General features: G+C 35.9%; 1 protein-coding gene across 1 annotated transcript in view; it reads left to right on the forward strand.

Moving 5' to 3' along the window:
* The window catches only part of LOC129235709 (protein serrate), a 128,791-nt gene that overhangs the window by 109,277 nt on the left and 2,057 nt on the right, over nucleotides 1-17,457 (forward strand). The window contains exons 11-14 of the mRNA XM_054869703.1: nucleotides 5,878-6,025; nucleotides 6,437-6,562; nucleotides 8,175-8,270; nucleotides 17,064-17,435. Coding sequence (XP_054725678.1) covers nucleotides 5,878-6,025; nucleotides 6,437-6,562; nucleotides 8,175-8,270; nucleotides 17,064-17,435 — 742 coding nt within the window. The remainder of the gene's footprint in view (nucleotides 1-5,877; nucleotides 6,026-6,436; nucleotides 6,563-8,174; nucleotides 8,271-17,063; nucleotides 17,436-17,457) is intronic.

The following is a 17,457-nucleotide window of genomic DNA, read 5'->3' on the forward strand; positions in this document are numbered from 1 at the left end:
TTACTTTGCTAGTTAGTATTTCGAACTACACCCGAATCTTAGAAGTACTACAAAAACTTAAAGACAATATTCTTAAATAGACAGTGCTCTGTGAAAGTTATAATTCCCGTTTCATAAGTATGCACTTGAGAATTCTACGAATAATTCTTTGAATAGGTAAAGAGCCCTTCAAAAGTGATGCCTAAGTGCCAGTAGTGAAAATTCCTAGACAGAACTTTTTTTATGCCATCTTGTATATTTGTTATGAAAATAGTCGATCTTAAAGAACAAAAAGTAGTAATTCTTTTGGGGGAAATTGTCTACCGAATCAATGGACAATTCAAATTGGTAAAAATTTCAAGAAGTTGTTTCTGAAAAAGATAGATAAAGGACTGGTAGACCAAAAACTGGACGTTCTGTGGAAAATATTGCTGCTGTAGCGCAAAGTGCTGCTGAACAATTTTCAAGACCGTCGTTATCGGAGTTGTATTACCACACAATGAAGACGAAGAGACGCCTTTCCCTGACCCAACTGCGTTCTGACACAACTACGTTCTGGTTGCACGTTGCACTTCTACTTACGCAAAATTGACTCTAATATACCCAATAGTTGTCCAGCATGACAGTAACCACCTCTTCCATGCTCGCTTAAACGTTATCATCAAGCAACTCTCTCTCTCTCTCTCTTTGGGCCAATCCTATCGAAACAGCCTTTTTTCTAAACCTACTGTTGGTACTGATTGATGTCTACGACTGATGGCTTCACGGCTCTAAGTAGGAATATTTGTAGTTTTTTAGCTGCTACAACAATAAAAAACTTCTAGTATAATGCAATTGCAAAACGGAACTACTACCAGCGGAATCACTACTCCATCTGCTATTCGGTCACTTTGTATACCAGTAATAAAAAGTTAACTACTCCTATGTAACTATTTGCTCTGTTTTATATGACTGACTACGCTGGGCGTTCAAGCCTTTTGCTGCATACTGTTTAACAAAATTTATTACACTTATTACATTCCTCTCCTTATCTCACTGTTTCACCTACTTTCAACGCTTTGTTTTATTGTGAGTTATTTACATATCGACACCTTAGGCGGAAATAAAGTGCTAATGAAGTACTCAAAATTAAGTAATGCCATTACTACAAAGCCAAAAACCCAGCATGGGACGGCTAAGTCAGCCCCTTACAAGTCATTAACCGAAATATCTGCTTTTTTAATCGTAAGTTAAAATATTCGAAACACTCAATTATTATTTATGCTCGATTTGTCTTCGATATGATTTCTTACAATTGCGCATTACTTTCCCAGTTTCTCAGGTAAATTAATGTGCTTTAAGTCAAATAAAAGAGATAGTTACTTGTTTAGAATTTTGTGGATAAGAGTTGAATAAATTTCCAGTCTCAGAATACTTTGATAGAATCAAGCAGTAAAAAATTCTGAAAAAATGTAATCAAGCAGATAAAATAAATGTGAAAAGTAGCTGTAGAAGCCTAGCATACAAATGTTTGCATATATCTATGATTTTTTGTTCCCTCATAAGCACCAAATGAACGCTTTTCTATCGGGCGTTTTTAGTTTTTTTTTCTACATTCCCAATCCTATACAACAAATGCATTGCTTTGGCGGCTGCTGTGGCGTATCAAATGACACTAAAAAAAAATTTATTTTCCGTTCTTTGCTTTTAGCCTGCGATGCCTTTTTTGTTTGTTGTCAGATTTTTTTGTAATCAAACATATACATCCATAGTTGCACATCACATCCGAATAGAGCATTTAACCATTTGTGTTGTGCTCCAACTCTGGGTCGACTAGGTGTTGCAGATCAATGGCAAGCAACGGTTCCATACATATGTTGCTGTTTGGCTGCCGCAGGTAGCGCACCAATACCAATAGCGCAGAAAGAGTAACGGCGACAGCTTCAGCAACGCCAGCAACATAAACCTGCCGCCCCACTTTTCCCTCACTCTCCACGAAGCCGTTGGTGTGAGTCTGCAGTGCGCACACAACAGTGGTGTGTCTGTCATATGAATTCGATGCTTTAATGCCTTTTAACACTAATCGCATTACGAGCAATCAATTGTGATGAGAATATAAAAATATATACAAATATAAAATGAACATGAACGAATAAAGAATACACAGGGATGTACACAGGTACATGGATATGTATGTATAAATGTATGTGTGTGGCGAATCAGCCAACCAAATAATCAACTTGGAAACAAAAAACAAAAAGATACAAATGCGATGGCATGAAATATTTGTGGCAAGTTTTTTGGGATTTTCTCACGTGTTCGTTACTGGCAGGCAGCTTGCCGGTATGTTGTTGCAATGTTGATATTGTTGTTGCTAGAAAAGTTTATATTTACTCGTATTTCTTATATCGCCTAAATTTGTGATGCTTTTATTATATTTTGTTTTGAATGGCATTTGTTTGCTTTATACTCTTCTTCTTCTTCGGTTTTTTTTTTTGTACAAATATTAAAACAAAAACTCATCATTTTTCGGGGTGTTAATGAAATGTAAAGATTTATGCGCTTTAAAAGAGATTTTATGTTTGTCTGATGAAGTGGGTCGTTCAGGATTAGTTTGAACGTTGTCGGTTTATGCGCTGAGCACCTAGGACAGCAGCAGAAGCTGTCGCTCTAGCAGGAAATGAGTATAAATTTTTTCGTTAATGAAAAATGCGTCATTAGCCGACAAGGTGAACTTCCCTGTGCTATAGACGTACATATGTATGTATGTGTATGCAGTTGTTCGGTACATAGTAAAATATTTATGCACACCTCTACATTTACATACTCGTACATTTATGCTTGGATTTATTTAAGTAAATCGAACTGCAGTTAAAACGGTATAAAAAGAAGGTTGGGAATGAAGAGAAACCGTAGTAAGCTTCTTTTTTTTTGTACGAGAGGCGTTCCCGTATTTAAATGAGCTCTGCCGCAGTGAGTGAATAATGTTTTATTTTGCATGCCCCACAAGCAAACATTTGCATACATTTGTATGTAGAATATTAGTCACCTTCAAATAAATGTCTTAGTAAATATTTATTTAAAGCATTCAAGGCTCAAGTGATCTTATTATGATGCATGTAATAAGATGGGGGTTGCTATTTATATTTCTGGCTTAACAACGGAAAAATGAACATTTTTCAAAATATTCTCCATGATGATCAATACACTTTTGCACGCGTTTGAACCAATTTTCGAAGCAGTGCGCCCAATCGCATTTTCAACGCGTTTTTTAAATTGTATGGGATCCAAGGCGCGCGCACCATTTTTATCACAAGTTGAGCATGAAAAATCGTATCGACGCTCATCATATCAATGCCCAAGGATATACAATCTCACGATATGTAACGTGAAGATCTGGTTCAAACGTTTCGTGCGCAGTAACGATATTTTCTGGCACAACAACTAATTTTGGAGGAAACTCCCAGAGCATTCCCAGGAAAATCCATTCTTTCAATTTTTTACGGTACCAAAGGATAATGCTTGCTCACCATATAATGATTTTTGTTCATCGATGCATTCTTGTTAATTCACGTTGAAAATTATAGAAAATAATCGTACGAAAATGTTCACGATTTAGTTCAATTTTTTTGGTGGTCAAATTAGATTTTCTTATTTGTGATGAAAGTTGTTTTGAAAAATTAGAAATAATGTTCAAAGTATTAATCACAGCTTAATTTACTATTCGGACATATGTAGCAAAATTTCTAGGGCAACTCTTTATTACTTCTCATAGTGAGTAGTTTTGATACTTTATCTGGCAAGTACCTAAAATGCCTTGTAAAAAATGAGTTAGAGGAGGGTTAAAAGGTTTTGAAAATATATTTCTTAAAATCTTACCACGGACGTTCTTCAACAAAGGCTTCACCCCGGAAAAATTAAAAAAGATATGCCTGTGACTAATTCTTTTTATTTTTTCATTTATTGGGTAAAATTGTAGTTCATTTTGTTTCGTTTCAATGCCTTTTTTTTTTGCCGATAAATGGTCCGGCGCTTATTTGCCCAAAATAAGAACCATTTTTTACCTTTATTAGACATTCCCAAAAAATATGCAATGTCATCGAGTAACGCAAAGTTTAATGAAAGTTAAAGGAGAAGGCAGCAATTTCGTCTTTCCATATAATTTTTCTAAAAATAAATTCAGGTTTATTAATTTTTTATACATATGAAGCTTGGGATCTTTCGGAATAAGGTCTAATTATTAAAATTTTTAAAATATAAACTACACAGTTTTATGCCGCTTCCATCAATTTACAAAATCATGCATCGCTAACTAAAGCCGAAAATATATATATATATATAAGAGGTTTAAAAGCAATTGCGAAAGCCTTGACGCTAGTGCCGTTCACTAAGAAAAGGAAAATTAAAGTCAAATATCTTGTTCTAAATGAATCAACTCTTCAATATCTTGACATTAAACTTGATAAAACGCTCACTTCGAACTCTTTTCTTGAGAAAGTTACTGCAAAAACCGCAAGAGCATTCTTTGTCTATACAAGGCTTTTTGGAAAAACTTGAAAACTAAATCCCAGAATTTCTTACTGGTCGTTCACTACAGTTGTTAAAACAATAGTCACTATGTCGTAGTATGCTGTCCTAAAATTAAGCAACAAAATGGGAAAATGAACTCAACAAATTGTACTGTCTTATCTATGTCAGCTCAACAGGAGCCACAAAAACATGCCCAACTGACGCATTAGGTGTGGTTTCATGCATACCACCGCTTTCCATTTCATTTGAAAAAGAACCACGTTTGAGTGCTTTAAGATTAAAATGCATCTTCAATCTATTAAGAGGGCATATGAGAGGACATTAAAAGATCTTAGAAGGCTTTCGACATGCGCCTGTCCTTTATATGGTTGATACATTATCACCCAAACCCATTCTCTGCAGGAACTTCCAAGTATTTCTTAATGAAGGCACGGCCTGGAGAAATAATCCCTAATTCAATGGGCCTAAATTCAGAAAATCCAATGAGTTTTTATTTAGGGATCTTCTAGGCAGAAATACATGCCATTGAAATATGTGTGAGGGAATGTCTCTGTACTATACATTCAGATAGTTAGGCGGGTTTGAAAGCCCTTCTATCAACTTAAATCACCTCAAAAATTATAAATAATTACTTGAAATTTCTTAGCACGTTAGAGAACTTCAACACAGTATTATTGGATTGGGTATGAAGGATATGAGGGAAATAAAATTGCTGGCAAATTAGCTAAAGAAGGCGTCAACATGCCTCAAATTGATCGTAAGCCTTTCTGTGAACTTTTATTGTGGCCTAATTAACGAATTACTCAGAAAGTGGGAGAAGAAGAAATTTATTGAACACTGTCGAAATTTTATCGGTCAGCGAGAAGTGAAATAATTCCTATCACTGGACAGAGGCATTTCTGATAAGCTACTTTCGCTCAGCAGAGTAGACTTAAGACTTTTAACTACTTACTTTACAGCCCACTGTAGCCTGACGTATCATTTCTATGAAATGGACGCTGAAAATTCAGAACTTAATTTTGTAAATGTCCTGCACTAGGAAGAAAACTCGTGGAGACATGTTGGTATTGCCGGAACCTTGGTGGTATTGCCATGCCTCCATGAAATTATGGAACAATAAACCCTATAAGGTGCTAAAATTTTTAAAAACCCTTCCAATATAGGGCACCTCAGCCAGCTTTGCACAATACATTAATTTTGATTGCAGTGGGCAGTAATCTAAAAATAATAATAATAATAATAAGTTTTGCAGGTCAAAACTAGCCAAAAACTCTGAAATCGTAGCTTTCTGTTTATCTCATCATTTTGTTAACATCTAAGTTCACTCTACATCTCTGGACATTTTAATTTCATCTATATCTAATAATTAAGACTAAGCTTTACTTTCAGGAGGCCAAAGACTACTGCACACCCTCACCGTGTCAACAGGGTCGCTGCCTGAATACGCCCGGCAGCTATTATTGTCATTGTCCACCGGATCGAGCGGGTAAGCTCTGCGAGCAAGCACGGCCGCTCTGTTCGAAACCGCCATGCAATGGTAAGCAAACGAAAAGACAAAATGTAAAGTGAGTGACATAATTATAGGGTCACCACCACAGTTTTGATACTATACTCGTACTTATAAATATTTAATTAATTTTAATTATATTTTTTTTTAATATATACATCATTCTATAATAAAAACCACATAATTTCAAGTTTCAAACTTCGTGCAAAACTGCATTCATTCAATTTCTATCAAGCTTGGATTATCACGCTCTTTTTTATAAAACGAACTCTATTTGTATAAGAAATTAACTGAAACTAAAAAATAAATAGCCAAAACTTGTCAATATGTTGGGCTTTTTTTTGCAAAGTATTGTATATAAATGGATATGTATGTGCTTAAGAGTATATGTAACTCCCGTTAACATTCGCTAAATTAATGAATTTCTAAAATTTATTGTAGAAGGCTGTTTCGCTAATACCACCACGAATGCACTCCCATGCAGTGGGTATGGCACATGTGAGATCAGTGATGTGGGCACACGCTGCAAATGTCATGCCGGCTATACGGGCACCTTCTGTGAGCACAGTAAGTAAACAAAAACTCATAAGCACAAAATAGGTAGAGTAGAGCAGCAGAGATTTAATTAGTAAAAATTATAAAATGAAAAGCACGGGAAATAAAATCGAATCATTTATAATCACACTCAGCGTTCAAGTACAAAAGACTTAAGCAACAAACTTGCAAACAGCATTTGCCGTTTCTGCTTCTTTTATGTTGTTTTTTGAGTGTTTGTGCTTCTAAGTATCGTATCATTAATAGTTTTTTTAACTCAAACATAAATAAAATTAATCATTAGTCAATCATAATAATATTCTATATGAGCAAATGAACACAGACATAAAATACTTTCCCACCATTTAAACCATCTAAACGAGCGTTTGTATGGAAAAGTGAGCACTGAGATGGGAAGCTGAAAGAAAAGTGAATTCAACGGAATGGCTGATGTCTGTATAAAGATTTAAGGCATCAATAAAACTGGAAGTAAACTAAAAGTAAATAAAGCAGCTGAAATCAGCAGCAATCAAACCGTGTGAAGCGTGGCGGGGAAATCAAGCCTAGAACTAAGTATTGTTGTTGAACTATTTGCCACTATTTGAAGGCTGCAATTCTATGAAAAGCGACTGTTCATTCGTGAGTTAATAAATCAGCAGAGTTGTGCAGTAACTAGAAGGATTACATGCCGAGGGAGACACAAACCAACAAACACCGTGCCGCTACTTCCTTTTTAACAAAGAAAAAAATAATTTGAGAACGTTGCTGCATACTGGTGTTCTTGCGCTGAAGAACAAATAAAAGTGTTGAATCGCAATAAATATGAATAAATTGAAAGGGGACTCATTTTTCTATCATTTCTGATACGAGTATAGCGCGAATGAGTGTTGCTTGCGGCATGATTGCATGTCCGCTATGGCTTTGACTACTATTTATTTTAAGCAACATTGAAAATTAACCAAAATAAAAGCTACTTACACGCGAAACCAAAGCATAGCGCGCCAAATATACGTAGACTACAAAAAATGTTAATTAAAATTTTTGAAATTCATTTGCCGGACTTAACGAAATGGACTAAATGAGCCAGTAAGATGCATGAAAATGGCAACGAAGGCGGCGCTGGTGGCGGGAATTGCGCAAAGAAGTTAACTGCTGACTGCTGCGAAGTCTAACTAGTTGACAGACATATGTACATATGCATGTATATGTACCTACAAATATACATTTATAGCGACTTTATCTGCAAAAGTCGGCCGACTGACATGCTGCAGGATAACAGCGGCCAACAATGAACAAGACACACACACTCACACACTCACTGACATAGCAAAGCAACGAAGATGTTGCATGCCGACAAAACACCGCACCAAACAGTGCAGCCGCGGTGTTGCCCCAAAACCCAATTAACTCGCAAACGCAAACTTTTTTCTTCAACTTCTTTAACAATACCCCTTCAACGGCTCTTGCTCTTTTTATTCTTTGCTTTTATTTTTCAATTTTTTTTTTCACTTTTTAACTTCGAATACTGCTCAATCTCATGTCCTTGCTGAGCTTGTTATTTTTATAGATTTATTTTTTTATTTTTTGCATTTGTTGTTCGACTTACGTTTTTTTTTCGTCTGCTCTTTTCTCTTTTTGCTTGCAGCTTTAAATGAGTGCTTGCCAAATCCTTGTCGAAATGGTGGAATTTGCTTGGATGGTGATGGTGATTTTACATGTGAATGCGTTTCAGGTTGGACAGGTAAGCAAGTAAACAAAAACTCATGCATGCAAAAGCAAATAAATAACAAAGTGGAACCAAAGAAAAAGTAACAACTTTAGCAACAAAAAAAATACATAAACGAGCAAATTTTGCTGTGATGGCTGTAATGAGTTGGTATGCATAAGAAACAGATTTTTTGTTACAAACAAAAACGCGTAAATTTGTATGTATGGTATGAACTTCAGGAATGAGTGTAACAAGTGTAACGCATGAAAAAATTATGCTAAAGTGAATGTACATAGAAGTTTAGGCACGAAAAAAATCCCATCATGCCAAATTATCGAAAAACAGATGGTTGACTTTGAACTTCAAAACGTATTGGTTCTACCTTCTAAAAGTATCAACTTAGAATATGTAAAGTCTAGGAAATTACATGGGAAAGACAACTTGAAAAACTGCACTTTCTATTCTACAGTGTGTTTACGGTTTTTGGGGAAAACTTAAGAGTAAAACTAATTAGCTTTTATTTTGAAAAAAAAAAAAAAAAATTAATGAAACTTCAAAAATTGTTTGCGCAACATTAACTTGTTACATAACTATAAAATCATTTAATAAAATTGCCACTAGCTGCAATAGTCTCCACGATCTGGGGTTCGAAGCAAATGCATGTCCGAATTGGCCATAACGGTATTAATTGTAGCGTACAGAGAAGAAATGCTGCTATGAAGATGTTTATTGGTTTCACGCTCAACTACGTCCCGTACGTTTTAATCCAAGGGATTAAGGTCAGCGAGTTAGGCGGCCATAAGTTCGGTGTTACGTGATCATGGAAATTTGCAGCCATCAAATCTTGCATCGCCATCGCTTTGTGTGAACGAGAGCAGCATAATTCACTCGAAATCCTTGAATAAAGAAGTGTGGTGGCATGACATGTTCTTTGTTGCTCACAGCACCTAAAACTATATCAGTGGGTGGAAACTTTGTGTGTATGACAACAGAAACCGCTGTAGGATTGTAACATAGTCATATCTCATTTCTGACGTTGGTCTCTTGGTCTTGGTCGAAATTTTTCCATCAGAAGAAAACCGTTACATCTCAGGCGCATCAGAGTGTTTAATTCTGTTTAGAAGGCATTTTGATCAGATAACTCGCTGTTCTCGTGTTTGTTGCGACATAAAATTGCTTCTGAAAATGATGTAGATGTAACAGATGGACTGACAAAGAAAACACGTTTTTTCTTGTTCAAAGTTAGCTTTATTTATCAACGTAATTTCCATGGAGAACAACGCAATCATTCCAGCGCCGCTTTAGCATTTCAACACCACTTTTGTAGAGCGAAATATGACAAAATAGGTCTCAGTTTCAGCGATAACCACTTAATTCGAGCAATTTGTCTTATCTTACTTAGAAGCAGTGTAATATTAAAACAGGAACTTCTTTTTGATTCATTGTTTTGAAAACAGCAAAAGTAGCGTCATTCTTAGCTCAACAACTCACTAATTACACAGGTCTGCAAAAAAATGAGTTCGGAATGTCCTATAAAAGTGTAGTGTCATTTCCGAAGTATATTTTTGGGTAGAATCCGAATCCGGGATTTAAATTGCTCTATCACGTCAGAATTTTGAGATATCCTAACCTAAAAGTGCAAAAAACGCTGTTTTTGCCCATTTTTGAGGTTATGTAGCTACGCAGATTTTGCTTCTCATAAAAAAGAAAGCATAGTATATTTTAAAGTATAAGTCTTCCTCTTTTAAATGCCGTTGAGTTTGGTTAAATATCTTTATTTTTCATTGAGATATCGCATTTTGAAGTTTCCATGTTTGTGAATTTTTCGATATTCGAAAATCCATTGAGATAACATGAGACGTGATACGGTCGATTACATAGTCGCACAAAAAAAATAAAAAAAACTTCAAAATGCGATATCTCAGTGAAAAATAAAGATATTTGAGCAAACTCAACGGCATTTAAAAGAGGAAGACTTATACTTTAAAATACTATGCTTTCTTTTTTATGAGAAGCAAAATCTGCGTAGCTACATACTTTAAAATACTATGTTTACTTTTTTATGAAGAGCAAAATCTGCGTAGCTACATAACCTCAAAAATGGGCAAAACAGCGTTTTTTGCACTTTTATGTTAGAATATCTCAAAATCCTGACGTGATAGAGCAATTTAAACCCCGGATTCGGATTCTACGCAAAAAATTACTTCGGAAATGACCCTACACTTTTATAGGACAAAACATTGTCGACCTGTGTTATTGAAAAGAATATCAAGCAATTTTAACGGCTGTTTCTTAAGATTAGTACTAACTGAAAAAGTGGCGAAAGCAATAAAACTAGTGCCATCTATGTATTAGGACCAGGACTTTTCATCCCGTATGTTATTATTAAAAGTCTCAGTTTTACTATGGACGAAACATAATATATAAATAAATTGGAATTGAAAGTGAAAATTTGCATATATTCATTTCACCCTGACGGATAACTGTATGGAGGTTTCCTTAAACTGCCTTGGTCTCTTAAAATACTTATAAGGATAGTGCGACAAATATATGGGTAAAAAATGTTTATTTTTTATTTATTTATAAAGGCTATTTACTTCACTATTTGAGTCGCCCCTAATTTTCCTCACCAGTGGTAAAATTTGAAAAGTAAGTAATTTCGTTAAAAAAGGTCTAGTGCATGTGTAAATTGGAAAATCTATACTTTTGGAAATGCTGTTGTATGTCAATCATATATCACACTTTTGAACTAGACAGCTGCAGACAGTATTCAAACATACCATCAATGCAGCGCGTAAAAGTCAAAATAAAGATTTCCATCTCTCAAAATTACTTTTATTTATTTAGTAAAAAAAGTTATTTACAAACACAATTAGATGATGGTACTAGTAATGGATGTGAATTTGCTTCTGCTCTACTTTCAAGATGTGTTCCATAATCATCTAAAATCACAATTGATAGAGCTGTTTAATACACAGACCACATTTTTTTTATCATTTAAGGCCTGAAAAATATGTCAAGTCGTATAAATACAGACATCTTTTTGAATCATGTGTCACTTAGAGCTTTTTGACCCAAAATTATAGAGAGGTACTAACCAAAATACCACTTCGGTTAGTTTTATTAGTTAGCTAAATTGAGGAAACTCTGTCAACGATCGGAAGAGTCTGATTATAAGATGCAAGCAAGCTGATTTCCCAATAATTGATTTCACAAAGCAGTTGAAAACTGTAGTCAAGTGGGTTGGCCAAATGAAATAGTAAACAAACGGCACAACTCGTTTATATACTTACAGTTTCTAATTATCTCGAGTTTACATTTTTCTATCCAACAGAACGCGAACAAATTTGTCACATTCGTTTTATTACGTGATTTGCCTTTTATAGTTGGTGCTTTAATGAATGAATTTATTGCGAAAAGACAAAATGACTTAAGTAACGAGCTCTGTTTGATTAATCGAAAATGAAAGGTCGCAATTTGTATTGGAAAAACATTAAGCAACATTTTTGTTGTTTGCCTTTTTCACATTCTATTAATTGAATATTGCAAAAGTGCTCTAAAATTGATTATGCAAATTTTATTATATCATGCGCAGTGCCCAACACGTTTACGCTTTATTAATTAGAAAGAGCTGTGATTTGACTTAATGGACCTATTTGTCAGTGAGTATGGAAATCATGTACTATTAGCGACAAAATATTTCATTTAAGAGCAAAATTTTTGAATTCATAGCTATGATTTATCATTATCGAATGCGGCATTTTCAATGCTAAAAAGTTTTGCAAACCATAGAGTTTTTTCACTAATATAAGGTGACGCAAAATGTATTACCCTATCGGAAGATGTTATAATTTTTGCATATGGCGTCGTATGTCAATCATATTTGACACTTGTGAACTAGACATTGAAGACAGTATACAAACGGGCAAACAATCGTGCACATAAAGGAGATTCCCATCAATCAAAAAATTTTTTACGGGAGCTAAGTTTTTCTGATAAGAAACATCCGACATTCGAAAAATAAATTTGCCGAAAACTGAGGATTTTGTTAAAGAATGGGATCGCTTTAACTTGGTAGCGAATGTTGAAATTAAGAAAATTTGTAATCTTACTAAGTCTAAATAAGAACTTCTAAAATTAAAAAAAAATATTAATAAGTAGATGAACTATTTATGCCAGATAGCATTGAAAACGAATGCTCATTTCCAATGTAGAAAAATAACCTGCACTCTAAGCAGCCCTGTGAGAATAAGCAGCTCATTTGTTTTCAAATGGAACAAAAATGTATAATTTAGCATTTTCGCATGTGCACGTAACAAAGCTTACCTCATAAAAGGGTGAATTTGCAGGAACTATTGTTTTCATGAAATAAATGCATGACAATTTTTTTTATACGGGAACATCGTCATGGGGAAAAAATGATAAAAAATCAACGAAAGTTTTAGCGGCTTCAAACTTTCACTTGTTAACCCAGAATTCGGGGAGCTATAAAGCTGCTGAACCGATTCTGCAGGAATGTTACCAATGCCCGACCCCGCTCTTGCATGTTTTCCAGTTCGTACGCTTTTTCGTTTCCTTCAATGTAGCGATGTCCCTGGACCCAGATTAAGGGATCGTTGTGATTTTCCCTCAAGGTGGTGGGGCTATTTTTGCTTTGTTACACCAGTTTAGAGGTTGTTGCAGCCGAATCCAGTGCCTTCAATTCAGCTTGGCTATCCGAAAGAATACGATATTGCACTTAAAAGAGAAGTCTGCGATTAGGAGCCTACAAGCTTCCCCTATTCCCAATACTTCCGCTTGGAAGACACTGCAAGTATTAGGAAGTCGCAAAAATTATTCACTTCTCGGTCTATGAGAATATATAGAATACAATACCACAATCCATTTTTAAACCATCTGTGTCGGAGTGGTTTAGTGAAAGTCTCTTACTACATTCCTCCCGAAATGAAAGACAAAATTCCTATTGAATGTCACCGTTGGAACGATGTAATCAGTCTTCCCCTAGGTGTACTGAGTTTGTCGCAATAATAGGCTGGCATGACAATAAGTTTTTTCTCTCTACCGACCCGCTTCATTTAATCTAAATGCACCAGGGATGCATTTCAGATAATTTTTTCGGTGAACGATATTATTCATTACATGTTTTCTCTACATTCAGTCTAACTAAAGTATACCATCGTGTTAGTAGGGAGCCACATGCCTTTACATGTTATTACGATTAGGAGAACAATACGATTCGAGCCGAGTTAGGAGTCTTCTCTCAAATCCATAGCTGTCAATTTTTTTTATTATAATTTATTATAAGCCTAAAAGTTTACAGAATCAAATAGAAAAAATAAATATTTTATTAAAAAAAACACGCTTTATTGTTTTACAAATTATTCGGTTATACTTGTATAACCGAAGAAACCAGTTATAGAAACATTTACTCGCCATTGAGGTGTTGAAAGCACTCACCACGCCTTTTATTTAGGACAAATGAGAACAGGGAGAAGTACTTAGGCAATAAAGCAGGTAAATACGTGTCATGAGTTAATAATTCAAACTTTTTCTCCTTCAAATAATCAATTGCTGCAGTTGCTGGAAATGCTGGAAATGCTATGCGAGAGCTAGCATTTTGATGGTGAATAATGCAGTGCCGATTTTTGTTGTTGTGTTTTCCTGATTTCATCGAAGATTTCAAGCAAACAAATTGAAACGAGTTGGAGTCCTATTTCCATTAATGCGTTGTCCCGATGGAAAAGGCAAATCACACGACTTCCCCGATTCAAACAAATCCCAAACACAAAGAAACTACCCGACCTGGCAGAAACTTGAAAATCCAAAATAAAATTGGATGAATAATTTTGCGTCACCTAGATTCTATTTTTCAAGATTGACAGATTCATTTTCCTTTTATGCAGAGCTACACAAATTTCTTTATTATTTACTGATTTGTGTTCACTGCAATAAGCTTTGAAAAACATATTCTATATATTTCTTACTGACCCTCCACTGCATCCACTTGCATGTGCACCTTCAGCGGCCAACTTGTATACTTATGTATTTCTATGCACATTTATACATACAAGTAAACATATACCTATGGATGTCTGATTTTCGCCTGAAATTCACGCCATGCGAACACTAAGCGAAATGCAAAAAAGGCAAAAAATCAGAAAAAAAAACTGAAATACAAAATATTTTAATTAAAATTTCCTAATCGTGTGTGAAGTGTTTTTATCTGATGGTGGGATCATTCGCCGCCGGATCCGTTTAACCTCATATCGTTTTGTCTCTCAGCCTGCATGTCTGTCTATCTGTTTGTCTGTTTGTCTGTCCTTAGCGCACTGTTCATTTGCCTTCAGCCACTTTTTCTACTGCCACTGCCACTGCCACTGCTCTTCTTCTCCTTAACTCCTGAGCGTATTTGCTCGCTTACAAATCCGCTGTCTTGTATGGTTGTGTTAAACTTGAAAGCGAATTAATACGAAACGCAAAGATCGCGTTTCCAATTGCCGTTTCGTGTTTGGAACTTTGTATTGCCTAGCTATGTAAGGCTGTTGTTGGTAGGAGTATGAGCGAGCGCTGCCGTTTGGTGTTAGTGCAGACTCCAACACCAGCCACCATGCAGCACGATTGCATCCTGAGCTTCAGCAGCCGTAAGCAGTAGCGGCGGTGGCAGGATGTGACAGTAAAGTAATAAATTGTATTTCGTTTCTTGTACGCCGATTTGTAGCACTGATATACATGCATATGTATGTACTCGTATGTATGGGTATGTAAACGAACGTATGCGTACATGTACTCGTATATTTGTGTGTACTCGTACAATCGATTGACGCTTTGCTCGCAAATATTCTGTACGTACAAGTGTATGCCAATGGCGACGGTCCCAAATGAGCGGGCCATTGGCTAACTTATTTACACACATCTAGCCACCGATGTGTGATGGTGTCGAAAAGTTAGTTAGGATAGCCCTGAGAAATAATTTAAAGAATTTGTTCAATTGCCTGCGAACAAGGTAAATTTACACCGAATCGGAAATAATTTATTCAATTATTATTATTTGCATAACTGGTGGTGAAAGAGGTAAAGGGGCTACAGATTCTGTTGAATAAATAACCATTAGATGGCCAATGTTTGAGTGGAACTCGGTACAACGGTGGCTACAAGCAATAACAGCCTAGCAGCAGTCAATATGCACCTTAAGCAAATAAATTTTTATGAATCTAGAACTGGCATAGAATGAACAATTAAGGAATGGGGAAGAGAGTATTGAACACTTTCTCTGCCACTATCTAACTTGAAGTTAATGACGTTACAATAAATGTTGGCAGAAATATGGCTTTGAAATTGGCTTAATAACTTCTTGCAATCGATATTCCTATTAATGATATTATAGGCAAAGATTATTGAGAAATATATTCGCCTATCATGTAATAACTGTCAGCCAAGTAATTTACGTCGACTGATATAAGGGGCGGAATAATCGTGCCAGCCTATTTAAACAACGCTGAAATTTTTGTGAACATTGTTTGTACCTTTTCGATTTTCCTTGAATACGCAATGCGAGATCGTGTTAAGGCAACCTAGAGAGATTTCACAGTTTGAGGGTCTTTACAGTCAGTAGAATTTCTTCTGATGAAACCAAGCCTGCAAATGCTTTTGATATCATACAATCAATATGTCCGGTGAATGAAAGTTTAGTATCAAATATAAAACTAAAATCTTTCATTTCTCACTTCCTACTTGGGATGCTGTTGTTTAATTTGTAGTTAACAGGAAAGAAATTTGGCTTCCTGTAAATGGTAAATGTTGAAATAAAACATTTGAGAGTCAGAAATAAATGGTTTGATGGGAACCAATTTTGAAAGGCATCGAGATTCAACTATAAGTTTTGACTATCTGTTAAATTATGTACCTCTTAGAGGAGTTTTATGTCATCCGCAAACATTAAACAGTTTGCAAACTTAAAAAGGTTAGATAAGCCGTTTATAAAACTCATAAACAGCAATGGTCGAAATTAGTTCCTTGCGGTATACCAGGCCATGCGCTGACTATGATTTTAGACGCAATTGTAATCAATTTTCACTAGTACTTGTCAACATTTTCAGAAACTAACGATGAACTTCAAGAGATTTCCTTTAATCTCATGGTGTTCCAACTTAAACAAAAGTATTGAATGGTCCACCTTGTCAAAGACTGTCGAAAAGTCTGTTTAATTTGCGTCGTTTATGTGACCAAACAACTACAGACGTCATTCCGATCACCTGATTTATAGACTGGTTCAATCGGAAGGCAGTCGGAAGGAAAAAGGTATGGAGAGTACGACGGTTGAGAAAAAAAAACACGAATTCTGGGTTTCTTCAGTTATCGGGTCTCTCTTGATACTGTTCCGGTTTTCCCTTAGTGCTCGTACCACATAAGGCCTCATATACGTATGAGTTTCGCAGTGAATATATATTCTTCTAACTTCCGTTAAGACAATTTTGAACTGCTTCACACGGCGCTATTCATTCCATGAACTAAATTATATTACTCATCATGCCTAATTTTTTCATGGAAAGTCACTAGAGCTCTGCGGGTATGAACAGTTCTTTTTCCTTCGCCTTTCTATGAAACAGACGCTAACCCAAATAACTGAGATATTCGATCTCATTCTAATACGTACAGAGCTTTAATAGAGAACTGAAAAATAAAATCTTCGAAGACCTTAGATAAACTTCAAATATTACTTAGCTTAAATTATGTGGCACCAACTCATTACATAAAATATTAAACATATTCCATAGAAACGCATCTTCCCATTTCAACGTCCTCGTTACTTTAATGTTTTCTCCACAGGTAAGCGCTGCTCCGAACGTGCTAACGAATGCTATGCCGGTCAATGCAAAAACGGTGGTACCTGCCTGTCTGGTTCTACGGAGAAAGGCATACAATCGCATTGCCGTTGTGGGCCCGGCTGGACTGGCGCCTTTTGCGACGAGCCGATTGATCAATGCAGCGGTCAGCCATGCCACAATGGCGGTACTTGTGAATCCGGTACCGGCTGGTTTCGATGTGTGTGTGCACAAGGCTTCTCTGGACCGGATTGTCGCATCAATGTGAACGAGTGTTCGCCACAACCTTGCTTGGGCGGTGCGACGTGCATTGATGGGATTGGCGGTTATACGTGCATTTGTCCCCCAGGACGACATGGATTGCGTTGTGAGATTTGTATGTCAGATTAATGGGGATA

The sequence above is a fragment of the Anastrepha obliqua genome, chromosome 1 (assembly GCF_027943255.1).
Source record: "Anastrepha obliqua isolate idAnaObli1 chromosome 1, idAnaObli1_1.0, whole genome shotgun sequence".
Taxonomy (NCBI): domain Eukaryota; kingdom Metazoa; phylum Arthropoda; class Insecta; order Diptera; family Tephritidae; genus Anastrepha; species Anastrepha obliqua.